The sequence below is a fragment of the Macrobrachium nipponense genome, chromosome 6 (genome assembly GCF_015104395.2).
Source record: "Macrobrachium nipponense isolate FS-2020 chromosome 6, ASM1510439v2, whole genome shotgun sequence".
Classification (NCBI taxonomy): Eukaryota; Metazoa; Arthropoda; class Malacostraca; order Decapoda; family Palaemonidae; genus Macrobrachium; species Macrobrachium nipponense.
Window position 1 is genome coordinate 6,662,755 of NC_061108.1, and position 27,909 is coordinate 6,690,663.

Genomic DNA, 27,909 nt, shown 5'->3' on the forward strand with positions numbered 1-27,909 from the left:
AAGCCTTTCCTCCATTCAAGATGGTGAGAGAAGTCGTCAACAAATTCGGAACACATCACGATGTTTCGATGACTCTCATTGCTCCATTCTGGCCAGCGCAGGAATGGTTCCCAGATTTTTTAGACCTACTGGTGGATTGGCCAAGGTTACTTCCTCAGAGAACAGATCTACTCAGACAACCCCACTTCAGAAGGTTCCATCAAGGACTATCCACTCTGTCCCTAACCGCTTACAGACTGTCTGACAACTCTTACGAGGGAAGGGGTTTTCAAGACAAGCGGCGAGAGCTATCGGTCAGTGCAGAAGGGAATCCTCAAGTAAAGTCTACCAGGCAAAGTGGACTCTGTTTAGAGCCTGGTGTAAAGAACATAATGTTTCTTCTAAACAGAAATAGCAGATTTTCTATTATATCTGAGAACAGATAGGAATCTGTCTACTGCGACTATCAAAGGTTATTAGGCAATGTTGGGGTCTGTTTTCAAGCACAGAGGATTGGAAGTATCGACAAATAGAGATCTTGTAGATCTCATTAAATCCTTTGATATAGAAAAACCCAAAGGTTCGAAGATATAATCTTGGAACCTAGATGTAGTACTTAGTGGCTGTCGGAAACTCCGTGTGAGCCGTTGCAAAGAGCATCATTGAGAGATTTGACGAGAAAGACCCTATTCCTTACTAGCCCTGTCTACAGCTAAAAGGGTGAGTGAATTAAATGCCATGGACAAGAGAATAGGATTTGCACAGGGGTAATGTCTAGTTTGCTCAATAACCTTGGGGTTTTTAGCAAAAACAAGATTTCCGGGGGGGTCCGTCCAAACCGTGGGCCCATTCTTTCAGTATCAAAAACCTCACGCACGGACTTAGTAGGACCGGAAGAAGAAGAGAGGTTACTCTGTCTGGTCAGAGCTCTTGAAATGTTATTTACAAAGGACAGAGAAAATTAGGGGCCCGTCCGATCATTTATGGTGTTTAGTAAGGAATCCTGCGTGCCCGATGTCTAAAAACGCCTTGGGTTCTTCTTACATAGTGTAATTGTAGATGCTCAATCATAATTGAAAAGAAAGAAAAAAATTGATCTTAGTAACTTAAAGTGAAAACTCAAGAGGTGAGAGCAGTGGCAACCTCCGTCTTGTTTAAACACAATCTCTCTTTGGACTCGATTATACAAGCAACGTATTGGAAATGTAAATCAGTGTTTGCCTCGCATTACTTGCGTGATATTGAAACAGTCTATGAAAATTGCAGTACCCTGGGACCATATTTAGCGGCTGGCACAGTATTGGGTAAGGGTGTGTAGGAAGTCATACCTTCCTAGCCTATCTCTTTGCCTTGAATAAGTCTGTTGAGATTTTAGGGGAGCCTGGAGGTACTATGGATGTACTAGGAGTACCCTCCAGTCAAGTGTATAGTCGGGTATGAATATTTTGGTTATGGTGAAGGTGATATGTTTTTGCTCTGGTAACATGTTATATGGCACTGTGCCCTGGGCAAGGGCATCCTTTGGTTGACCATGCCAGCCACGGACATTTCTTAGCTGCATGGGTCCCACTTTTTAGAGGACAAGCCATGGCTATACCACCACGTTCCTATGAGTTAAGACGAGCGACTTTCAGAGGCAGCAATCAACTGTTCAGCTCTCTTAACAGGTAAGGAACCAACAAGCATTTGCATAGATGCTAGCACTAAGTATATATTATATTTATATTTATTAAATTTTAAAAGATTTGTGCATATCCATGGATCTCGCTTCCTACAATGTGGGATTCAGCTGTGTAACAACTTGGTAAGTGACATTTTTATGATAAAATAAGAGTTTATGTATACTTACCAAGTAGTTACATGATCAAAGCCCGCCCTCCTTCCCTCACATGGATAATAGGGCATAAACAACTGATTTTTGTACGGTGCTGGTACCCCACTCCCCCGATAATGGGCGGGGGTATCACCTGACCAAAACAAACTAGCTCTACCGCGAATTTCAAAAATGCTAGCTGCCGGCGGTTGTAGAAACTATAGCTAGGTAACTACTGGATATGCAATGGGACTGGAAAGCATGCAGAAGTTGCATAATGTCTTCAAGACATAAGTAAAAATGCATCGGCATGATACAGATTTGGGAGGGGACAGATCTATGCTTGTTTTGTACAGAGCAACTTTTCTGTCTGTTTTACCTCGATGTTATCGTACAAAGGAACTGTTCTGTTTATTTTAGGGTAATTAGATAGTGTATGGTTTCTTATCGGACAGTATTAAAAGTGCTTATTTGCATAATTAAGGAGCCAGAATCTACTTGGAGGCCCTTCAAGCCCTCCCCAAGTCTAGCCACTTAAGTGGTGGATTTCCTTTCACCTTGCATGAAGACTTGGTAGCTATGCTCATTGCAGTAAGGATGTTGCAAGCGACCCCACAAATTAAATTAATTTTATTAAAGACATGAGTAAACAATCATTTACAATACGTACTCTAGTTCTGTACTTAAAAAAAAAAAATGTTCACCTTTATTCCCAGTTAGAGCCACTGGAGTTTACAAGCCTGTGAATTTAAACATAACTTTCTTGAGTGCTTAAACTCCCCATTGACAATTTTTTTTATTTATTTATTTATTTATTTTTTTTTATTTTTATTTTTTTTTTTTGTAAATACTAATATGTTACTGCTAAGATTGGTACAACAGTAGCACCTTAGTAACATATGCAGCATATAAAAAAGAATAGGAACTTATTGAATATATGACTGCTAGATTAGGAACTGCCTAGCTGTTGTTAATGAAAAGTGCAAGATTGCAAGAACCTGGTATGCATATTATTATTGCAGTTAGTGGTCCGCTGAATTCAGATCAGCAGCATGATTTTCTTATTGTTGTATTAAAGGGATTGGATGGAGGGAAGAGGATGCTGGTGTGTTTCCCTTTCCCACTGGGGTATATATGACATTTCTTACATAAAGGGGAGACCTCTGGTGTTGGTTTTCTTTTTGGTGACAATTTTGGTACTGACTTGATTTTTGTTTCTTTTACCATGTTGATGCTGGGCTTTTTCTTTTCCCATTATTTTTTTGTTTTTTGTGCCTTTACAAGGTGCAGCTCTTGGCAATATGGTATTTGGGTTGTAATTTTTATTCTGCATATTATTTCCTGTTGGGCTTTCATTGTAAATTTGCTGGAAATCATTGAAGATAGTTCTGAATGCTGGAAATCATTGAAGATAGTTTAGTTCTCATGAAGGTGGCAGGAGAGATGCCTTGACATATTGATAGAAGTCAGCTGTTATGTGTGTGGTGGTATCCTTCCATTGGGTATGTAAACTCATACATGAACTCTTTCTTCAGAGGTATCTTGGGGATCCTGGGTTGTTCTTGAGGAGCAGCTGGCTGGTTGGTCTTCATGTTCGTTTATTAAATTATATGGTTTACTTTTTCTTCTTCAGTTGTAGGGAAAACTCTTATTAAGTTATTTTCTTGAGGGATTTCTGGTAGATATTATTTTTGTAGTAGTGCTGCACTTCTTTGGCCACTATCATTGTTTCAAGTTATTTTGTGCTGACACTTTTATCTCCATTGGGAGGTGTTCTATGTAGAGCAAGTATGAGGGCATGATGGACAAAGGTGTCCCTACAGACCATTTAAAATACCTGTCCAGTCATTTGCTGGAACCATTACGCTTTAATCTGTGATTGCGTTTTAAATTGATTTGATCATTATCTTAGTTCAACATATTTAGTTACTCATTATCTTAGTTCAACATATTTAGTTACATCTGAGTTATCTCCTCTGTTAGTTAACCTGCATAATTCTTCCCTAAAATTTTGTCTGGTCAGGTCTTCTTATCTAATACTTATCCCTCCTCATCTTCCCTTCACATCACATGGATATCAGTCCTTTTCTAGCCTTAGAACATGGCATCTCTTGGCCACTTTTCATATGTACGTTTTTCATATGTACATAATGAGCTGTCCAGTGCACGCCTGCGTTTAATCTAGGAGGGTGGTACTCCCGCCAGTGTTTCCCACACGGTGAACTGTAGGCATTACTTAACCCTCTTACGCCGACTGGACGTATTTTACGTCGACATTTTTTGTCTCCCGTATGCCGACTGGACGTATTTTACGTCGACTTACAAAAGTTTTTTATAAAATTCGCGGAAAAATACTTATAGGCCTACCAGCCTAAAACTTTTGAATCACGCGCCTTGGGGGATGCTGGGAGTTCACGGATCAAGATGCTGTTTTGTTTACAATCGTTGCGCAAGCGCGAATTTCTTTCTTGCCGCACTAAAAAGTATCTGTGACACATCTCTGAAATTATTTCGTCACTTTGACATAATTTTTTACCATTGTAAATTAGCCGTTACTTGAAGTATTATATATGAAAATGTGCACATTTTTATGTAGAATACAACAATAAAATACTCATGATTGTAGCTTTTATCAGTTTTGAGATATTTTCTATATAAATAAGAAACGATAATTGCCAAAATTTCAACCTTCGGTCAACTTTGACTCTACCGAAATGGTCGAAAAACGCAATTGTAAGCTAAAACTCTTATATTTTAGTAATATTCAATCATTAACCTTAATTTTGCAACTAATTGGAAGTCTCTAGCACAATATTTCGATTTATGGTGAATTTATGAAAAAAAATTTTCCTTACGTCCGCGCGGTAACTTCCGAAAAAAATCATACATGCGATTGTGGTAATGTTTACACCATTTTAAAATTAGCCGTTATATAAAGTTTTATATATGGAAATGTGCGCAATTTCATGCACAATACAACTAAAAACAACCCATGGTTGTAGTTTTTATCAGTTTTGAGATATTTTCATATAAATAACGATAATTGCCAAAATTTCAACCTTTGGTCAACTTTGACTCTACCGAAATGGTCGAAAAACGCAATTGTAAGCTAAAACACCTATATTTTAGTAATATTCAAGCATTTACCTTCATTTTGCAACAAATCGGAAGTCTCTAGCAGAATATTTCGATTTATGGTGAATTTATGAAAAAAATAACATTTTCTTTACGTCCGCGCGGTAACTCTTCCGAAAAAAATCATATGTGCGATTGTGGTAATGTTTGCACCATTTTAAATTAGCCGTTACATAAAGTTTTATATATGAAAATGTGCGCAATTTCATTTAGAATACAACTAAAAATAATTGAAGGTTGTAGCTTTTCTCATTTTTGAAATATTTGCATATAAATCATGATAAATAGAAAAAACCACGTTCGGATCAACTTTGACTCTACCGAAATGGTCGAAAAACGCAATTGTAAGCTAAAACTCTTACAGTCTAGTAATATTCAGTCATTTATGTTCATCTTGAAACAAATTCGAAGTCTCTAGCAAAATATTTAGATTTATGGTGAATTTAAAAAAAAAATCTTTCCTTCCCTCCACGTGCGGATTCTCCGCCACAAATCTCTGAAATGTGTACGTCCCATTCTCGGAATATTTGCTCCATTTCATAATAGGCATTTCATAGAGTTTTATATAGGAAGAAAAATGTGCACGAATTTCATGTAGAATAAAAGAAAACGAAAAATATTTGAAGGTTGTAGCTTTTCTTATTTCCGAAATAATTGCATATAAAAGTATATTATATATATAAAAAATTCCAACATTCGGTCTTAACTTTAACTCGTCAGATATGGTAAAAAACTGCAATGTAAGCTAATACTCTTACAGTATAGTAATATTCAATCATTTGTCTTCATTTGAAAGAAATGGAAGTCTCTAGGACAATATTTAGATTTATGGTGAATTTTTGAAAAAAAATATTTGTTTACGTCCGCACGTTACGAATTCATGCATTATTTTGTGATATTTTCTCTGCGCTGCTTTGATCGTTTTACAATGTGTTATATACCAAAATGATCGCAATTTAGTGTACATTAAAAAAAAAAAAGTAACTTGTTACCTTTAACCGTTTTGCGCACAGCGCGATTCGAATACAATTATATATGAAATTTCGTTTTTACGCTATCATATATCGCATTATTTATATATGATAATGATAATTTTTTTCATTTCTGATGATTGCATACTAAACTTCAGCCAATGACAAAAAAAGGAGCCAAAAATGAACTCTTATTCTTGAAAACTAAGCACGATGTGATTTTTTGAAAAAAAAATATTTTTTCTGCTTCCGCGCTCGCTCTGAAACACCTCCGGCACACGGGAGACAATTTTTTTTTTATTCCGCTTCGGCGTAAGAGGGTGAAGGTTCTTTGAAGTGTCCCTTTGGCCGCTAGCTACAACCTTTTATTCCATAAACTCTACCTCTACTATTTATATTCTTTTTCTTCCATCTTACTTCCCACCTCATGACAATTGCGCAACTGTGAGGTTTTCATCCTGTTATGCCTTTAAAACATAAAATGTAGGCCTATGGCTTAAATTTTATATTTCATTCCAGCATTGAACTTCATATTGTGTAATTCTCATATATATTCAGAATTTCCTCTTTCCATTTTAGTGCTTCAAAGTGGACCACTGGAATGCTTCCTATTGTGTGCCATTTTGTAATGCAGAAATTACCAATGATTCCCTGTACGTATTGTTCTTTGAGCCTGGGCTACATTTCTCTCCGTTAACTTTCCATCCACCTCTTGAGGTCGTTTCCCTCTTACCTGTCTGACTGTTTTTACTTTTTGTATTCTTACCTTGTAATTAAACATTTTTTACCATTTTACTGAGGTTCAAAGTGCAACATTTAAGAAAAAAAAAAGTTATTTATGTTACCTCATAATAAAATTCCAAGTCTGCAACCTTGTTCAGAAAGTTGCTAACCCTTCCCCTACCCACCCACCTACACATAGCTTGACCCTGCGGTGTTTCAAATTGACACTGAGCTGAAGGAATGATTTAAAGTTGAACACATGCTTTTATCAATTAACATTTCCTCAGGGTTCACTTGACCCGGATGAGGTGTGAGAACACAGAAGCACTTGGTCAACTTCTTGTTTTTATCCTTCATCCAGCTCAGTAACAACTTGAAACATCACAGGTTCAAGTAATATATTGTCAGGTTTCATGTTTATGACAGTGACTGTCATTTTTGCTAGCAAAGTAAAAATGTAAAATTTAAACACCTTTTCATAGTTGTTGATTGGATGATTAACACACACATATTTCAAGTCGTTAGCATATGAAAAGAAAGTGAAAGCATTTGATTTACTTCTGATGACAGGTTTTACTACGGTCTGAACAACCTACTGGTGACGTGCTGCTTGATGAAGCTTTAAAGCATGTGAAGGAGACAGATCCACCTGAAACTGTACAGTCCTGGATTGAGTACTTGTCAGGTAAGCAAGTGAGGAATATGTAGTGGTTCTGTATGTGAAGGTTAGTTTTGCTGTACTAATACACATACGTATTTTAGTGTAATGTTATGCAATTCATGTTTTTTTTTTTCATATATTTTTAGGAGAGTCGTGGAATCCTTTGAAGTTACGTTATCAGCTACGGAATGTACGGGAGCGTTTAGCAAAAAATCTGGTGGAAAAAGGAGTGCTAACAACTGAGAAGCAGAATTTTCTCGTCTTTGACATGACAACGCATCCACTTACAGACAATGTGATGAAAACCAAATTAGTGAAGAAGGTAAGGATTTTTTTTTTATTCCATGACGGAAGGGTTTCAATTACACTCAAAAGAAATTCTCATGCTACAAGAGAGCCTTTACTTGATTTATTGTGTAGCCGATTCTCCTCTGTATTCCAGCAATATGGCTCCATTTATTCTCATGCTACAAGAGAGCCTTTACTTGATTTATTGTGTAGCCGATTCTCCTCTGTATTCCAGCAATATGGCTCCATTTATATCATCATCATCATTGTTTTACTGCAGGACAAAGGCCTCAGACATGTCCCTCCACTCCCTTCTGGTTATGGTCTTTCTATGCCATTCTATATTTAAAAATTTTCTCGGCTTGTCAGTCCATCATCATCTCTCCCTTCCCCTGCTTCATTTGCAATCTCCAGGGACCCAATCTGTTATTCTTTTTGTCCATCTGTTATCTGACATTCTCATATGGCCTGCCCATGCCCATTTATTTTTCTTTCTTGTTAGAATGTCCTTTACTGTAGTTTTCTCTCGTATCCATGTTGCCCTTTTTCTCTCTTAGTGTTATTCCCATCATTATTGTTTCCATATATCTTTGAGTTGTAACTAGCTTATGTTCTAAGGCTTTAGTAAGACTCCACGTTTCTGAGGCTTAAGGGGGCCGTCCGCTATGGCGGATGACTTATAAACTTGAAAAAATAAAAAATAGAGTTATTATTTCTATCTATGCAGAAACATGCAGTACATGCTTCCTAGAAGTTTCAGCCAATTATTGATACAAATAATGAAGATATAGCGGTTTTTAAATGATGACGTCATCATAACTATGTCGTCTGCGTGTTTATTTTTGCATATATACAGCGATTTTTTCAGATTTGTTTCAAAATTCTCATATGTCTGGCAGCGATGAAAGGTAGTGTGAGAGCTCTGGGCAGTTTTAGACGAGACTGTCACTCAAGAAAACAACTCAGTTACTCCACAGACATCAAAGTGGTTGCATGCACATGCGTTTGTTTACTTGCTGTTTACGTTGTTTTTATAACTTCCTAGTGAACTTATAGCAATGCCGAAGTCACCTAAGATCAAGAAGGCTACTAAGCAACTAAGGCTAGCAAAATTAGCAAAGGCCAGGAGTGTGCTGAAAGAAAAACATGAAAATTCATTGTTATCAGCTCCCTCATTGTCTCATGTCACGCCGTCAACATCATTGTCTCGTGTCACGCTTAGGGTATTTATACCACTTTTAGGGGGAGGACCAGAATCCTTGATGTAGAAATCAACAATAAAAGTACAAATAAAGTAATTATAATAATGTTGTTTTGACTTTTCTAAGAAAAAAGCAAAAATTTACATAGCAAATCTTTGGGAACTCATAACTCAAAAACATACTTATTTGCATGTTGGTAGCCATTACTCAGTTATTTATTATCCAATTTTAGAGAGAAAAATACCATTGGAAAGAGGAATAAAAATCCCATAACCCCTTGTGAGCCAATTTTTTCTTGCTTTCTTTCTTTCTTTCTTTTTACAATTTTTTTGAGTTTCTAGAGAGAAAAAAAAATCATAAAAAAATAAAAAATAAAAATTCTGTTCTAACGGAATTATTCCGTATATAAAGTAGTTTTTATGGTATGATTTTCAATACAACTGATGTCATATTAGCGGAGAAATCGCTACCTAAATTTCTTTTTAAATAATTTTTGCTAATAAAACTAAAAGTTTTTGCTCAAATGACTTGAAATTTTTGTATGATGAAGGTATTATATATATCTAAAACATGGAAATTATGTATTTTGTATAAAAAAAAAAAATAACAACATAGTACCGTCTGCTATGTTGTGTATTTTTTTTTTTTTTTATTATTCAAAATACATAATTTCCCCATATGTGTTAGATATATATAATACCTTCATCATACAAAAATTTCAAGTCATTTGAGCAAAACCTTTTAGTTTTATTAGCAAAAATTATTTTTAAAAAAAATTTACGTAGCGATTTCTCCGCTAACATGACATCAGTTGTATTGAAAATCATACCATAAAAACTACTTTATATACGGAATAATTCCGTTAGAACAGAATTTTTATTTTTTATTTTTTTATGATGTTTTTTTTTTTTTTTCTCTCTAGAAACTCAAAAAAATTGTAAAAAAGAAAGAAAGAAAGAAAGCAAGAAAAAATTGGCTCACAAGGGGTTATGGGATTTTTATTCCTCTTTCCAATGGTATTTTTCTCTCTAAAATTGGATAATAAATAACTGAGTAATGGCTACCAACATGCAAATAAGTATGTTTTCGAGTTATGAGTTCCCAAAGATTTGCTATGTAAATTTTTGCTTTTTTCTTAGAAAAGTCAAAACAACATTATTATAATTACTTTATTTGTACTTTTATTGTTGATTTCTACATCAAGGATTCTGGTCCTCCCCCTAAAAGTGGTATAAATACCCTAAGCGTGACACGAGACAATGATGTTGACGGCGTGACATGAGACAATGAGGGAGCTGATAACAATGAATTTTCATGTTTTTCTTTCAGCACACTCCTGGCCTTTGCTAATTTTGCTAGCCTTAGTTGCTTAGTAGCCTTCTTGATCTTAGGTGACTATGGCATTGCTATAAGTTCACTAGGAAGTTATAAAAACAACGTAAACAGCAAGTGAACAAACGCATGTGCATGCCAACCACTTTGACGTCTGTGGAGTAACTGAGTTGTTCTCTTGAGTGACCGAGTCTCGTCTAAAACTGCCCAGAGCTCTCACACTACCTTTCATCGCTGCCAGACGTATGAGAATTTTGAAACAAATCTGAAAAAATCGCTGTATATATGCAAAAATAAACACGCTAAGACGATCCTGTCAAACTCAGTCATACAGACGAGGCAGTTATGATGACGTCATCATTTAAAAACCACTATATCTTCATTATTTGTATCAATAATTGGATGAAACTTCTAGGAAGCATGTACTGCATGTTTCTGCATAGATAGAAGAAATAATAACTATTTTTTATTTTTCCAAGTTGATAAGTCATCCACCATAGCAGACGGTCCCCTTAAGTTAATACTGGTAGGACCATCTGATTATATACGTACTTTTCTTTTTTGAGAAAGTGGCATTTTACTTTTCATAATCTCATTTTGTTTGCCAAAATCTCACCATCCCATGCTTATCCTTCTTTTAATTTCGGTTTCATGTCCTGGAGAAACACTTCCTGTCTGTCCTAAATACATATACTATTCATTAACAATCTCAAGAGGTTCGTCCATAACCCTTATTTGTTCTCTGCATTTTCATTGAACATTATCTTAGTTTTACTCAAATTCATTTTCAGTCCTACATTTCTCCTTTCTCTATTTAAATCTTCCATCATCTTTTGTAATTCCTCCCCTGATTCACTGAGTAGAATTTATATTATATATGTAGTTTTAGGATTGCTGTACTACCCAATAGGCATCTTCAAGTGTTCTAACATAAGATTCATCCATTTCCTGCTTTTGAAGGGCTTTCATTACTGCTGAAGTTTTGACAGGATGAAAAGCTTTCTCATAGTCTACAAATACCATGCATAGTTGTTTGTCATACTCTGTTGATTTTTCATTTTCCATTTATATAATGCCTACCTTATACCTTGAGAAACTTGCTGTAGCTAGTGTCTCAGTTGTTATTTTTCTTGCTCTGTAAAGGGTGAATTCTTAGTTAACCCCCCCCCCCCCCCTCTCTCTCTCTCCTCTAAACTCTCTCTCTCTCTCTCGTCCTCTCTCACCTTCTCTCTCTCTTCTCCTCCCCTCTCCTCTCCTTCCTCTCTCTCTCTCTCTCTCTCTCTCTCTCTCTCTCTCTCTCATCTTCAAATTTCCTCCATTAAAAATCTCATTCCTCTGGTGAGTTATTATAAATTTGTAGCAAGCAATGTAATTTTTATGTAGTTAAATTGCTGTTTTAATTATTGTTATGTAAGCTTAACACCAGGGAAAGTCAGTTGCTTGTGTTTTCAGGGACAAAGGCATACATCAGTCATTGTCACAGGGGAGAATTTCTTTTATCACAAGTGGTGGGGACACACCTACCTACTGTCATTTGTAATCTTAGCATAACTTAAAAGCTTGTGAATGGTTGCCAGAAGATCCTTATTTTTCATTCTTTCTTATGTCTTATATCATTGAAAAAAGCCAGTACAGTAGATGCTCAATTATTGGCATCTTTGTGACCCAACCCATTTGAAATAATACTCTTAATAAAGCAAACAAAAACTTCTTTCAGTTTTCTTCTAAAGATTGAAAAAGAAACCCACAAAATCACTGTGTAACCTGTTTACTTCTAAGTATTTACATTTAATTTTACTCCACACTCGAGTACTTTCAGGCCCTATCTGTGGCCCATTTTCAAGAGATGTGTAGGTTGTCAGCCTGGGTCAAGGCCCAGCAGTCTTTTGAGAAGACTGCTGGGCCTTGACCCAGGCTTACAACCCAAACATCTCTTGAAAATGGGCCACAGATAGGGCCTGAAAGTACTCGAGTGTGGAGTAAAATTAAATGTAAATACTTAGAAGTAAACAGGTTACACAGTGATTTTGTGGGTTTCTTTTTCACTCTTAATAATCTGGGATCCACTCGTCTCTGTTCCTAACATGTTGTAATGGACAACCGTAAATAGTGATTTATATCAGTAACTATTACTCTCTCAACATCAGTATATTGCGCCTTAACTTTTTTGTTGTTAAAACCACCTTCTAATAGAACATCATAGAAAAATAGTATCAGCATATCAGCAGCCATTCACGTAACCTCCAATTCAGAGTATGTTTTACGAGTCAACTTCTGGCAGTTCATTTGTAAATATCCAAATACTAATACTAAATCGCAACTGCATTTTCATTAAATTGTCCAATCATACAAACCCAAAACTCAACATCACATACAGTATTGTAAAATAGGGGGAAACATGTCAGCTTGCCATGTATTTCTGTATATGTAAAGTACAAATTTGCTTAGAACAAAAGAGAGGGACCTGGAGCCTTAGAGATTCCTGTTAGTGGCTAGTAGGGGTGTGGGTCGACAACCTCCAAGGGTTCAGGGTCAACAACTTCTGAGGGCTCTGGGTATTTAAACATAAAGATGTAGCACTTCATTACTTCAGCTGTTGGAATGGGAACTCGGTAATCAGATGATACTCAAATGCCTCTTATTTTCAAGATTATTTCCTTATCTTTAATCTCTTGAGGTTATTGAAGGGTCATCATCCTGTTCTTCTTTGCTGACAGCATTATGCTCTGTGAGTTTTCTCAAGGCATTGATGGTTTAGGCACTTCTAACAAACTGGAGGAAGTTTTTAAAATCACTTATTCTCCTGTCGCAGAAGTCCACAATTTTATTCTGGTCAACCCCATTCTCCTGCAGTAACAGCCATGGGCCTTAATTTGAGTCATGCCTTTTGGAAAATTTATGTCATATATTATTCCAGACCACTGTAGTCTTGAATATGGCATTTTTAAGTTTGAATTCCTCCGGAGAGCTGTTACTGAAATTCAGTACTTGTTGCCTGCATGGAGTCTGTATGGTAAGTACTTTTGTATTGCTGGATGACCCAAGTCCAGTTAGGTGGAAGATTAAGATTGTGTGTTTATGGGAACTTCATGTTGCTGGTCTATGTCACTGCTTTTGGACGACCGACCGACCGACCGAAAAAAAAAAAAAAAAAAAAAAAAAAAAAAAAAAAAAAAAAAAAAAAAAAAAAAAAAAAAAACAAAAAAAAAAAAAAAAAAAAAAAAAAAAAAAAAAAAAAAAAAAAAAAAAAAACTTTCTCAGAGCTGAAGTTCCATTGCTGTTCCTAAAGTGAAAGGAGAAAGTACCTCAAATCATGTCTCGGCAGTGGGGAGATAGAGAACTGAAATAGCCAATTGGTAAGGCCGAGTTTCATGACCAAATTTGGCTTGTCTGTAATCATATTTCCAAAGCTTTAGTAAATTTACTAGATTTTATGTAAAATCAATTGATCAATCGATGTTCAGTTTTATTAAGGATAGATTGCCTGGGTATTCCCCCATCACTTCACTCTATTTAGCTTGCAGACTTTTCTTTTCTAAGTCAAGCATTCTCTTTTGAGAAATTATTACTTTTCTCATATCCATGAGTTTGCCTATTTCAGAATGGGTTAAATCTGCTTTTAGGTTGGTGAAAGTTAATATATTATGTATAAGGAAAAGTGCCCTGAATTAAGTGTAAATGGTTTGTAAGTATTTTATCATCTAGGTCTCGCCTTATAAAATTTTTACCCTGTGGAGTCTGATGTTATTAAGGGGAGTGGATGGAAATTCAAGTACTAATCTTTAGGTTTAAGGTTCATCAGCATACATAGATTTCTTTATATTAGTTTTGAACTTAGTGTTAAGACAAAACATACATAAAGGTTGTGTCATACATGTAGCATTTTGGTTTAGTTATAATTTTCACTTCAGGTACAAGATAGTGTATTAAGTCGTTGGGTTGGGGATCCCCAGAGGATGGATCGAAGGGTATTATCCCTTATTTACCTTGCCCATGCTTCAGATGTACTGGAAAATGCCTTTGCTCCACTCTCTGATGACGACTATGAGGTAAGAGTAGCAAGAAACCTGGATTTTAAAGTCTTTCATCATCTTTTACTTATTGTAACACAGTACATTACAGGCAGTCCCCGGGTTACTATGGGGGTTCCATTCTTGAGACGCGTCATAAGCCGGAACATCGTAAAAAAATCCTAAGGAAACCTTACTTTTAATGCTTGGGTGCATTGAAAACTCTGTAAACTGCATTCTTATTGCATTTTCCATAAAAAAAAAAAAAAAAAAAAACCTTTAAATATTGATTATTTTGCATTTTTGGTGTCATATTTCTTTTCTTGCCAGATAGCGTTGTAGGCGTCGTAACCCTGGAAATAATGTCTGATGAATACAATTGAGAAGCGCCTTAACCTCGGAACGTCGTAACCCGAACCCGTCGTAACCCGGGGACTGCCTGCACTTTGGTTCCCTTTTCCTGTGAAGAAATTTTAAAAACATAATGTATGAGGTGTGTTAAACTAGTATACTTAAATTCAAGTTGTACTATTTATTATCAGTTTCATCACTTTTTCCATCCTCCTTTCAGGTTGCTATGAAGCGCGTTAGAGACCTCCTTGATTTAGACCTAGATGTGGAAGCAGCAAAGCCAAATGCCAATGACTTGATGTGGTCAGTCTTTGCAGCTTTTATCAAATAAATTCCTACATGATGTGAAGTAAAGGATTTTAATTAGTGCCTGTGATTATATCTTTTATTGGAAGGATTGATGGAAACAAGATCTATTTATATAAAAGTTATTGTGATAAGGTTGGAATATTTTCATGATATCCCATTGACGATTATAACTTGTTTTAGTCTTCATTCTTAAATAGAGGTTTGTAATATGTAAAATTCTAATTGCTATCAGATGTGTGTAGCTAAAAACAAAGGAGGATTAACTATTGCTTATAGTATTCCCTTCAGTAGCAGAAACTACGGTTCATGTCATGAAACATTACTGATCCAGTAGTCTTTATTTGCAGGCAAATAACCTTGCTGATTCATTGTTTGTAAAGAATCCTTTTAGAGCTGGATAGTTGGTCAGGATATATGTGAGGGGCATAGTGCAGAAAATTGTGTCTCATGGATGCCATTTAATTTATTTCAAATTTTTAAGATTTGTGAAATGCAAGAATTTTATCTTCAAGTTTTTTGGTCAGCAGATTTTCAGCCTTTTTAAAATAAAAAAAATTCATTACTGAGGCCTCTTTTATGGAATGTGTACTGAGACAGGTATGTCACATCAAACTTCTCTACGAGTTACCAGAGCTTTTATTAAAATCTCCATTTGTCATGTTCTGTTTTTAACCATGTGTACTTTAATATTAAAGGTGACTACTTATTGAAAATATGAAATGAGGAAACTGTCACCTCCTTCAGTTCATTTTTGTACGATAATCCATCTGTAAACTGAAGTAATTATGTTAGTTTGGTGGCTTTACTGATAAAACATGTACATAAGAACATTGGGCATTTTTTATTCAGATTTACTGTGAAGAGATTTTAAATTATGCAGTAGCAATATTATACTGTAGTATTGTTATAATAAAGATCTTTTACAGTAAGAATAATCATAATCCTAAGAATTTTCCTAACAGTCTACCAGAAATTCTAAAAAGAATATTAAGTTAGAATTGTTATTAGAACATGGATATTTAAGCATCATACTCTTATCTGGAAAATAACTAATATGGTTTCATTATGAATGCTGCCGCTCGGTATACTGTACTACTGTGCTTTTTGTTCTAAAGTGCGTAAGTTATCAGCGCATTACAGTATTTTATATCTTGTTATCTTTACTATTGACAGTAATATTGTGTAGGGTGAGGTTTGTTAGTCTAGGTTGTGTGTGCATGTGTTCTCATTTCACCAGACCCTGCATGGTTGTGATGTGGCAGCAGTGATTATCAATGATTTTGACAGGGGGCTACACAACATTTTGGTATTGCAAATTTTTTTTATTACAAAATTGTAGATTTTATTCATAACTCAATTTTTGTGTTTCAAGACTTACAATGCATTCTTATTATACATGACACTACTCTGGATAACTGCTAAACCAAGAAATTTGATCAAATTTTTTTTTCAGCATTGGCTGAGGGGGTGATGTTAGAACTTTTCCAAAAGTGATCTGGTTTTGATGTTCACATACCTAACTAGCTGTACAGCAATTGTTAGTCCAGTCAATGTATAAATCCTTCCTTCTGCATTCGGTGATTTTTGTTTTCAAGTTTTTATTTGGTTATCAATGTTGAAGTTATTGTTTTTTATATGTAGTAATATTGAAGCCTGTCTGACCAATATATCGTAATTGGGAGTAATTATACATTCATCAAGCTACTCAGTAATGGGTGAGAAATATCTTTGGTCATGCTCTTCTTTTTTTTTTTTTTTTCTTTTTTTTTTCTGGCATAAACTGTCTCATTTTCCTGCATAAAAGAAGTAAGGGTCATTCCTTAGTAATGGATTGAAAATGTAATTTCTGTTTAATTTTTCTTATCAGTATTCAGTGTTTTTGTTTTTGTTTTATGGTACCATATTTGCTATCATCATAAGTATTTTATTATTTTTATATGAATCTTTACACATGGTTATTTCATTACATTAATTCATCACTAATAGTATATTTTTGTGACATTTCATTATGTAAATAGCACTAGCATTTGTATTGTCAGAAGTATACTCCCATTCTTTGACAACACTACCATGCAGGATTATGAAAAGTTTATTAGTTAAAGGATTGCTGTTATAAACATGGTGATGGAACTATGCCCATAGGCATGTATTTTTGATGGGACTTGTATATTCTTAGAAAGCTGCCATTACCTATACATGTATGTAAAAGAGAAAAATTGGAAAAGGGAAGAAATTTAGGTGTATTTTATTTATTAAATTATTCTTTAAGCTTTGTAAGGCTTACCTCCCCCTTGAAAAGGGATTTTAATTTCACTTGACAGTAGCAAAGGTGTTTGGCTTTACAGTGATTATTTTTAGTCGAGTGGTAACAAGAAAATAATTAAGCAATGGTGACTTTCTGTGAACCTCTGTATCAGATTGTTCATTGAAATATGGCATTTCCTGGCACTACAGGGGTACATTAAAACTTAATTTCTTCTTGTAGCTTTGTACAGTTTGAGTGTCTATTTACTTAATTATATGAAGTTTCCATTCATCAATGCTACTGTGCACTGTTCAGTAACATTAACTCTATAAAATAAAGGGAAACATATAGCAAATAGGATGCTAATACTGTACAAAGATTATAATCGGTTACCAGAAGTTTGGTTTTGTTTGCTATATTTCGTTTATACAATAATGGTTGTAGCACTGAAAGTGCTGTACAGGTCTTGGTTATACCATCTTGTAACCAATTGTGTTTAAATTCCTCCATAATCTTTTCATGTGTTTTTGAGAATTTGGCCCATGTTGACTGACCATTTGAAAGAAAATAATTTTAGGTGTCATCAAAAGTCATAGAGGAAAATTGAAAGATGTGTGAAATTGCAATAACGAGTGTTTTGAAAATTCCCTAATTTCTGTGAACACCAAGTATAGTGTCTTTCAGTTTGTCTGGGGGTAACTTTTAAGGAAGAGGCTCTTTGCTCTACTCTAGATTAAAGTTGCACAAATTTCTTTATAAACATGGAAGTGGTAAAACAAACTTTATCAATACATTTTTTCTTCAAAATCTTAATGATATTGGTACAATGGGTTATTGTAGAGAAAAGTGTTGGTCATATTTTGCCTGAATATACATTTCTTGAAATGGTGAAGCAAATTATTTTTAAGTGAAGAGGTTCTAGGCTAGAAACAAATAGTAGTACCAAAAGTTTTTAACTTAACCAAATGATCCAAACTTTTTCATCTGGGTCTACTGCTCAAAAAAAAGTGAATTAATGAATGACAATATATAAATAATAGAATTTTAGCACAGCTTCAGTACCATAAAATACAATGTATATGAAGTACTTTGAGAACCTTTACCTTTTTAAAATGATGTACCCCTGAGTTGGGGTCTTGAGCAGTGTGTTGGAAGACTGACACAATACGTACGTCGGGGTATAAGGAATTTTTTTTATTTTTTTTTTTTACACAAGTAATGTGGATAGTTTTGAAAAATGTTCACCATACTGATATAAATTTTTTTCTATAACCACTTACTAATTTTGCCCATTATGGTGCAGTTCTACTTGTAATATCCAAGTTTCTTGTATTTTATACTTAGATAAGTTTTTTGTAGGATTTTGGTTTTGGGGCATTTTAGATTTGGTAAATTTCTACTTTTATTTCCAAGTCACTTTGCATATGTTGCATATACAGTATAGTATATATATATACACATATATATTAATTTTTACCCATGCAAAGAATTACCTGTAATAAAATTGCATTTATAAAAAAAAGATAATGCAGGGAATTGTACATTTGTTTGTATTTGGTTTGACTGTATTTTATGGGTTGATAGTTTGATATTCTGCATGAAATGCAACCATATTTTTTTAATTCTAAAAATCTATGATGATGGAAATTTGGTTTTGAAAAGTATAGTTCTTGTCCATGGCTTATACCATTCCTTGTACCTGTTGGAATGACCTTTATATCAGTTTATTAAGATACCCAGTAACAGTGAGGTCCAAAGTTTTAAATTACTTATGCAGCTGTATTCATTCTTTAGATTTCAACAGCCTTAGGAAATTACATTTTTAGTAAATGTATCAGACATTATATTAACCTCATGGAAATTTAATAGAGCAAGGTAACATCTCAGACAATACAGTGGCCATTTATAAATTTTCCACCAATAGTTATGAACCCTCTGTGGCCTTGCTCAGCATGAGGATTCTTGATAGTTATTGACATTTCTTACGTAGTTTCAAGTGATTTGAAGTACTGAAACAATTACCCTAGAAGGTTATCTTACATTATTGTTTAATGATAGTGTAAGTTTAATTCAGTTTAGTAAACACATGGGCCATTAAGAGACTTCTTTGTCTTGTCATACTACGAGTACATTTATGCCTTTGGGTGAAGGTATTTTTTTAAATAAAGGTTTAGTTAACAATGCAGAAACTATTGTACAAGGTTGTGAAAATTTAAACAAAAAGAAGTCATGACATTAGTTTGAATTAACCAGAATAAAAAATAAAACTTAATTGCTGCTTGCTTGTGAATATGTACAATATTGGCATTTATTCAAAACAACCCACTGCAGTATCTGAACTAGAAGCCTTTTGAAATTGAGAACTGCTAAACAGTAACATTTTGTAATTTTACTTGATAAGTTCATTATTTAAGTAGTTAATGCCATACAAATTTTTTTCTATTATAAAAAGCTATATTATAGAGACATGAAAGTTTGGAATTCAAGTCTTTATTATGCAAGAAAATTCCCCAGGTGCTGCCAGAAAATACCTTAAGCATTCCAAGTTAGAGGGACAATGTTTGGCAATGTATTTATCCCATTGTTTTGTCATATGAAATAAGCATATTAAATACTGCACTGACTGAATCTATTTGATAATAAAAATATATTGTTATCCTTTGAAGTTTTATTTTAGGAATCTTAAAACTGAATGAACTACAGATTTTACTTGTAAGCACAACATTGCATGACCTAATTTACTGAATAATCAGTATGTTAACATTTGCCACACTATACGTACTTGGACACCATTTGTAACAACTGGTAATTTGAAAAATTTTATACGTAACCTATAGAAGAATCAAGTATTCCAATAAAATTCAATATTTTGATTTGATTGAGTTAAACTTTAAAAATAAATTTGTTTACAACAGCTTGGTAAGCTAATTAGCTTAGTTAATAGTAGCTTAAATAAAAAATTTATAACAGGCAGAGAAATCCCTATTCAGTGTTGCCATTTTGCAATATTCTAAAAATGAAGGGCAGGTACTAGACTGCTTTATTCAAAAGTTAAATATCATCAGGATCTGATATATCATCCTCGCTGTAAAAAGAAGGGAAAACATCACTATTATAAGTACTCAATATAAAGTACACAATATTAGAAAGCAGTACTTAAAAAATGCTTTCCTAAAACTTGTACAATTTTCCTTAAAAGAAAAAATTAACATGCAGCAATACATTCCTTTCCCTTCATTGTTGAGGTGCTACTTTTAAAGTAAGTTAACTAAAAACTACATAACAGCAATAAAAAAAAGATAAATTATACAGCAATATACATGTAAGAACTTTGCCTCAGTAATATACACTTTGGAACTTTCTCTCAACTGCCCATATTCAAGTCATATTACTGAAAAGCTATTAACATAGTTAGAACTGATAACTATTCAGGTTCAAAGCAAGTGAGCCTGAACCATGGAACACATATGTAAAACCTTTGCTACAGACAAAAAAAAAAATGGCAAGTTTCAAAATCAGGCTGAAAATTTAATACCAATCATCATAACCCTCAGTGCTGTCAATTAAAAAAACAATGTTTTTGCTTTTCAAATCCTGAAAATACCCAGCATTATACATCCTTATACATGTACAGTACTGCCAATTTTGATGCAAAACGCTAACAATTTTTTAAGTTAATTTGTATTTTTCCTAACCTACAAGCCTGAAGGTCTTTACATAAGATTATGCTTGTGAACACAAGCTGGAATGTCCGTTAACTTTCAAACAGGGTCGTTGGCTACTGACAGTGGGGTGGGACGGCCTGCCCACACATTGGTCTGCAGTCCACTTTGCCTTTTTTGGCCCAGGTAGAACGAGGGGTGGGTGAGATGGACTTAACTAACCTTTTGGTGGGTAGATTCTGGGTAAATCTTTGTACCGACTGGAAATTCTACCCACCGGGAACTTTCTTCTTGGCTTTGAAGAACAGGAAATTCCCCTGTGCCTCTGATCTTAAACATAAGGATATAAAACTGCCAGACTTCTGGGCCTTTGGATTAATGAGTCTTTACAAAAAGTGCTTGCATGAACTCTACAGTGTTGGAGACAACAAAAGGCTAGTAAAACCAAAAAGTTTGTTTTATTATCAGCCCCTCTCTTACCTTGCAGGAGAGGGGGGTTACGACCAGCATGTGACTGTTTCCACTCTCCTCTCTTCTATGAGAGAAAAGGTAAAAAAGAAATGGGAGGAGGCCAGTCCCTCACTCACATTCTCTCTTTTGCTACCGTACACATTCGGTGCAATGTAGGCATTACTTAAGGTTCTTTGCAGCATCCCTTTTGCCCCTAGCTGCAACTATTTTCATTCCTTTTACTGTACCTCTGTTCATATTCTCTTTCTACCATCTTACTATCCACCCTCTCTTAACAATTGTTTCATGGTGCAACTGCGAGGTTTTCCTCCTGTTACACCTTTCACCCCTTTTACTGCCAATTTCTGTTTCAGCACTGAATGACCCGAGTTGCCATAGTGCTTGGTGTAATGCCAAAATTCTATATAAATCAAATAGCTACTAACTTTATAGGAGATGCTATCCGTCCCTCTATGGGAGCTGGGTGAGGCACACTTGATGAGCAGCCACCACAGATCCAAAGGACAAACGTGTCCAAGGACCTGTGGGTAATGTTCCAAAGGTAGAAGGATGTGTGTGTTTTGTAGAGACCTTACTTCTGCCCTTAATACCTATAAAACCGACAGGTTCATCCGGAATGTGAGAGATGAACCAATGTCCCTAACCTTGTGAGCTCCTACTCTGATTGTCTCACAAAGCCAGAAAGAAAATGTGTCCTTGGACAATTCCTTCTTGGTAGAGTCAGTGCTAATGAAGTCGTTGGCACTCAGACCTGAGATGTCAAGTCATCACAAGATAGTACTGCAGCACTCTAATTGGACACTAGTATCCCATCTCAATTACTACCAACAAAGTTCTCTAGGACTGACAGATTCAGTCTTTGCTACGAATTCTGGGGCAAACTCAAACGTAACTGGTTGTGCCAAGGGGAATCTCTCTCAGTACCTCGGAAAGTACAGCTAGCAGGTCAGGATACCACTTGGCATGTGGCCACTTGGGAGCCACTAGGGTCATCCTGAGATTTAGGGTGTTAATAAACCTACTGATCACCCGACAAAACGGAGGAAAAGTGTAGTCCTTGAGATTGTTCCATGGGTGCTGGATTGCATCTTCTGCTATGCTGGGTTGCAGAGAGATCTATCGTTGGGAGTTACCAAATATTGGATAATCTTCTGTAAGGGCCATGTTCCCATCACCTGACCATGGTGACTGAGCTGTCTGCCGCTACGTTCTGGTTCCCCGGAATGTACCTGACTGACAGGTGTATCCAGTATGCGTGTACTTGCACAGCCAATATGTGGAGCTGAAGGGAAACAAGTCCCCTCCCTGTGCGTTGACGTACGCCACTACTTTGGTATTATCACTCATCAAACTTCATGGTGACCTATTACCCGATCCTGAAGCTTTTGTAAGGCTAAAATGACGCCTTGAGTTTCGGAATATTAGTGTGACGTGTCTGTCGTTCCGGTTCCACACACCTAAAAACTTGCAACTCTTACAGGTGTGCACCCGATCCCTTGGTCGATGCATCCTCCATTGAGGGAAACAAGGTGAAGCCACCCATGAGGAACCAGCTCTCCAAGGATGACTGGTGATGGAGAATGACTTGTTACTGTTAAGCCGGTTTTTTTCTGTTGAGACAGGAATAACTGCACTGCCATGTCTATCAGCATGCCCAGATACTACTCCACCCTCTGCTTAGGTGTGAGATCACACTTCTTCAAATTGATCGAGACTGCCAGGTCAAGACAAAAACTAAGAAGTTGGTCTCTGTCCTGAAGCAACAGTGATCGAGTGCTTGACAGGTCTAAGTAATTATTGAGATACCTCAAAAACGTATCCCCTGTGAATGCCCCAAAGCCGATACGGGGTGAACACTGGTGAATACCAAGGGAGTGTTTGAGAGCCCTAAGCAAAGTACTCTGAACTGGAACATCGTCTCCCCTATGGGTAAACCGGAGGTACATGTATGAAGGGAGGTGGGTGGTTATTCGCAAATACACAACCTTAGGTCCACTGAAAGCATGAAACCTTGAACACAGTCTGGTGAACGAATCAGATCAAGGGAGAAAGCCCTATGACCGGTTTCCAGCCACCTGACATCCTTTCTAGAAAAAGGTGGCTGTTAAACCTCCAGTGATGGATCTGTCATGTCTGGAAGCAGACTGGAAGGTTGCTAAGGAGTGGTAGGAACTCGAAGGTTTCCGCTCCATATTGTTGCCATGTTGCCAAGTAGCTCGACCGGTACCCAACCATCACTGGCAGCAGGTGGGGAGGAATGCCTTCTTAGCATCTGCCTTCCTTCTTACCCTTACCTCTTTTCCCAGGCTGGGCAGGTGGTTGAACGGAGCACTGCTGAATGCCCTTCCTGGCAGGGGCAAAGGAAGACTGGGTGTTCTTGCAGGGGCTCTTGGAAGCCTGGGAATTCCTAGAACCCGAGAAGAACGGCCAGCCTGACCTGAAGGTTTTGGGCAGCAGTGTCACATGAAGCCATGGAGGTCTTAGCCACAGCCTGGTGAACAAGCAGATCCTGATTTTTTATCCTATGCTTGTCTATAGTGGCATCCCCTTTTCCTCTAGGGAAGAGGGAAGAGAAACCCAGTACCAGTCCATTCCAGAGTGCCAATGCCGACTCAGAACCAACAAACCATGTAACCTATGTTAAGACAGCATCTCTCCTCTTGAGCACCAGGTTCCCCAAAATGTTAGATGTCTGATGGGTTGGTTAGAAGTCAAACCGGTCAACTGCTCCCCTAAATTTGCTCTCTACTGACAAAGCAATAGCAGACCTGCAAAACCACTCCCTTAGGAGTAGCAACAGCAAGTGGAAGTTTGCTGGGGGTGAGAAGGAATCAGATCGAATTCTTGGTGCTATCTGCAGAGAACTGAATTGCATCCCAATGACACTGGAGAAACCTACTTCTCTCTCTTCTCCCAGGCAAACTTCACCCACCATTCATAAAGGCAGACATGACACTCACTACAGGTAGTCCCCAGTTTTCAGCGATCCGGTTTTATGGCTCTTGTATAGGGCCATAAAATTGGCGATTTATGGCGCCCTAATGGGCCAAGTTCCGGTTATTAGTGCCTATAGAGTTATGGCGCCATAACATACCTAAGAGATGCCATAAGGGTGCTTATGGCGTACATGTGATTATGGCACCAGTGACCGGTTATCGGTACCGTAAATCACAGTGTTTCGGTTATGGGCGGGTTTTGCTTATCGGCACACCCCTGGGAACGGAATCCTGCTGATAACTGGGGACTGCCTGTCCATGGACTACTGGCCGCAATCATGCTTCCTGTACGAAGCACACTAAGTATGATGGCTTATCTCTTAACGAGGAGAGGAACAGATTACAACGTTTGTTTATCAGGACAATGCCTAAAAACGCTAAAGGTTTCCTCTCCCAAGGCTGCTGCAAGTTAGGGCTTTGCATTATAGATAAAAGACAAACAGACACATTCTTATATCACAAAAACAGCAATCAGGCAGAGAGCAACAAATGTCTTGACTCTGCAGTGAATGAAAGCAAAGTGGAGTGCAGACCCATGAGTGGGTGGGGCTTCCCCCCCTACCATCGGTAGCTAACAACTTTGTCTGAAAGTTGACGGCCTGCTCCAGCTCACGTTCGCAAGCATAATCCTATGCAAAGACTGAAGGTTAGTATATTTGTGTAGGAACTACTGCTTGTTAGGTAATAACTTTTTAGTACTGCAATAATTCTTGCATGCAATATGTAATTATTTCAGCAAACAAGTAATTTAATGAAACAATGACTAGTAAAAACTTCCATAGAATGGATTAACATGCAAAGCTTTCCCTAAACCAAATGAATTAGAAAACTTCACAAGGTAAGTTAAACTAGTAATGACTACATTTTGACATCAGTCCAGTATTCTGGACCAGGTTTTTCCCGTAAATACCTGGCAACATATTTCAAACCATGATCACCATCGTGCTGGTAACTCCTCAAAAAAGGTAATTCCAACATGTGAAGTTTGAAATGATGCAGAAGATATATCCAAACATCAACCTCTTCACCAGAATCTTGTAAGACTGCTTTCCTTACCTATAAAATACAATGATGCAAATGTTAATCAGCTAAAACTTGTCAAAAATAAAATTTTAAAGATTAGTGTACCAACATGATTTTAACCAGACCAGTGTTAATAATAAACGTTTGAGGGTTTGGGGCATAAAATTGTCTCCTAAATATATGATACATAATTTTAAAACCTGGCAACGAGTAAAACAAAAACTGTGCAGTCTGACTAAAATTTGTTGTATTTTTAGTGAAGATTTGTTATTCACTGACAGTTAAAATTAGGACTCTAATATTAAGTGAAAACTTGGGGAATAGGTGAAAACTCAAGTTGCAAGTCAAAGCAGATTTACAAAAAGTTAACATGGAAAACCTGAATACACTCATGAATATACATAGTTTTTTTTAATATAATCCATAATAAAGAAAATTAGGAGCTAGAAAGCATTGCACTATGATCACAGTACATAGAATAATTCTAGCTGATTATGAAAAGACTTGTATACTAATTAGACTACTATTTTGCAGAAAATATTATGAAGAAACAACGCTTGACGATCATTGGAGGTCATAATATATACCAAAGGTGACCTGAATGAATGTGGTAATTACAGAGGCATTGCATATACAGGCAGTTAATATCATAATGTGAATCTGTTCATGCATTTTGTTGGTTATCGGAACCAGACGAGGCTTAGCCTACCACCACAAGCCTGGATGCTGTGATTCATACCAGCGATATATAGACTGAGAAGTGGTCCAAGGAAAAACCTGTCGTAAGCCGAAAATCGTCGTAACCCGGAACATCGTCAAAAATCCTAAGAAAACCTTACTTTTAATGCTTTGGGTGCATTGAAAACTTTGTAAACTGCATTCTTATGGCATTTTTCATAAAAGAAAACCTTCAAATATTGATTATTTTGCATTTTTGGTGTCATATTTCATCTGCCAGATGAGCGTTGTAGGCATCATAACCCTGGAACATGCGTCGTAACCCTGGAAATAATGTCTGATGAATATAATTGAAAAGCGTCGTAACCTCGGAATGTCGTAAGCCGAGATCGTTGTAACCCGGGGACTGCCTGTATATCTACAACAATATTCAGTTTGCTCATCCTCAATAAGCTGAAGAAATTGATAAAATGCTTAAGAGTTGAACATTCTTATCTCAGAACAGTAAGGAGGTTTACTGTACATTATTAATTATTATACAGGCAGTCCCCGGGTTACGACGGGGGTTCCGTTCTTGAGACACGTCGTAAGCCGAAAATCGTCGTAAGCCGGAACGACGCTTGGAAATATGTCTTAAACTAATAAAAAGTTATAAAAACCTTACTTGTAATCCTTTGGTTATACTACATGTTGTTTCCTGTAGTTTTATGTACAACCTGGAGTTATTTTCATAAAAGAATGCTGGTTCTTGAAGGTAAAAACTATTGTAATCCTCTGGTGACACTACATTCTTGAAGTTTTATGTTCAACCTGGAGTGATTTTGCCAAATCTTGAGGGCTACAAGAACAGCTGATTACTATTTACGTATCATATAGACTAATTAAAGTAAACGTATCTTTAAATAGGCTTATATATTAGTATCAACAAAACATTTCCTGCCATGAGTCCGAGGCCGTTTAATGAAACTAACACTTCTCTGTCCTATCTGTTCAGAAAATAAACGTTACGTCAATCCCCGAGACCATTGTTGCCGCCAAGGCGTCTCTCTCTCTCTCTCTCTCTCTCTCTCTCTCTCTCCTCTCTCTGATCAAATTACACTGGAACCTTGACATACGATTGCCCTAATATACGAATGTTTTGAGATACAACAGAAAATTTGCGAAAATATAAGCTTTGATATACAACGAAATATTTGAGATACGATTTTGCGATGAGTGTTAGTTGTATAGGCGACCGATAAATGGCGTTCAGTCTGTTTGTTTGTTGGTGCTGCATGTTAACACGTCGTTGTTTAGTTCGTTGTATTTGCGCCTATTTTTCGTGTTATTTTGTCTATTTTATTATTAACCATGGGTCTCAAAGCTAAAGACAAAGCAGGTGATAAGAAAAAACCCAAGAAAATGATTTCGATGGAAGCAAAACATGAAATTATAGCAAAGCATGAACGTGGCGTTCATATCGTCGATTTGGCAAACGAGTATGGTCGAAATCCTTCTACAATATCCACGATCATCAAGCAGAAGGAAGCTATAAAAACCTTCCAAAGGCATCACCATTATTTCTAAACTACGAACTGATTAAAAAAAATAAATAAAAATTAGTTTAGCAATGTTATTTCATTTGTGTTTATTACGTAGTTATTAGTGTACATACGTAAATAAAAAGAGAACAAATCGTTCCCTGCCACCCTTCCCTACCTCCTCCCCCTGCTGGCCTCACGTCATCTTTCGTTGTGGTAAGTAAAATTCCTTTCTTTTTTTTAATTGATTTTATTAACATTTATTATCATTTATCACATTGCTAAGTTATTTTATCATTATGTGTGTTATTACTCGTTTATTTGTGTATAAATTATGTATATTATATGTAATTTAGCTGTGTTCAGGTGTGGTTTCATAGCGTTAGAACGGATTAATACATATTACATTATTTTTAATGGGAAAAAATGCTTTGAGATACAACTGTTTTGATATACGACGATGGAAACGGAACAAATTAAATTTGTATGTCAAGGTTCCAGTTACTGGATAATCTCTCTCTTTGGATACTTCGATTTTGC

General features: G+C 36.2%; 1 protein-coding gene and 1 long non-coding RNA gene across 2 annotated transcripts in view; one reads left to right on the forward strand and one right to left on the reverse strand.

Moving 5' to 3' along the window:
* LOC135216743 (Golgi phosphoprotein 3 homolog sauron-like) overlaps positions 1-19,675 on the forward strand; it is a 55,605-nt gene extending 35,930 nt beyond the window's left edge. Inside the window, exons 5-6 of the mRNA XM_064252216.1 lie at positions 14,016-14,153; positions 14,686-19,675. Of these exons, the coding sequence (XP_064108286.1) occupies positions 14,016-14,153; positions 14,686-14,796 (249 nt within the window). The 3' untranslated portion in view covers positions 14,797-19,675. The remainder of the gene's footprint in view (positions 1-14,015; positions 14,154-14,685) is intronic.
* On the reverse strand, positions 18,926-27,323 carry LOC135216744 (uncharacterized). The gene is made up of 2 exons (XR_010314905.1): positions 25,059-27,323; positions 18,926-20,104 (listed from the first exon to the last, which is right to left on the reverse strand). It is a non-coding gene; the product is annotated as an uncharacterized LOC135216744 (long non-coding RNA).
* Positions 27,324-27,909: the final 586 nt, after the last annotated feature.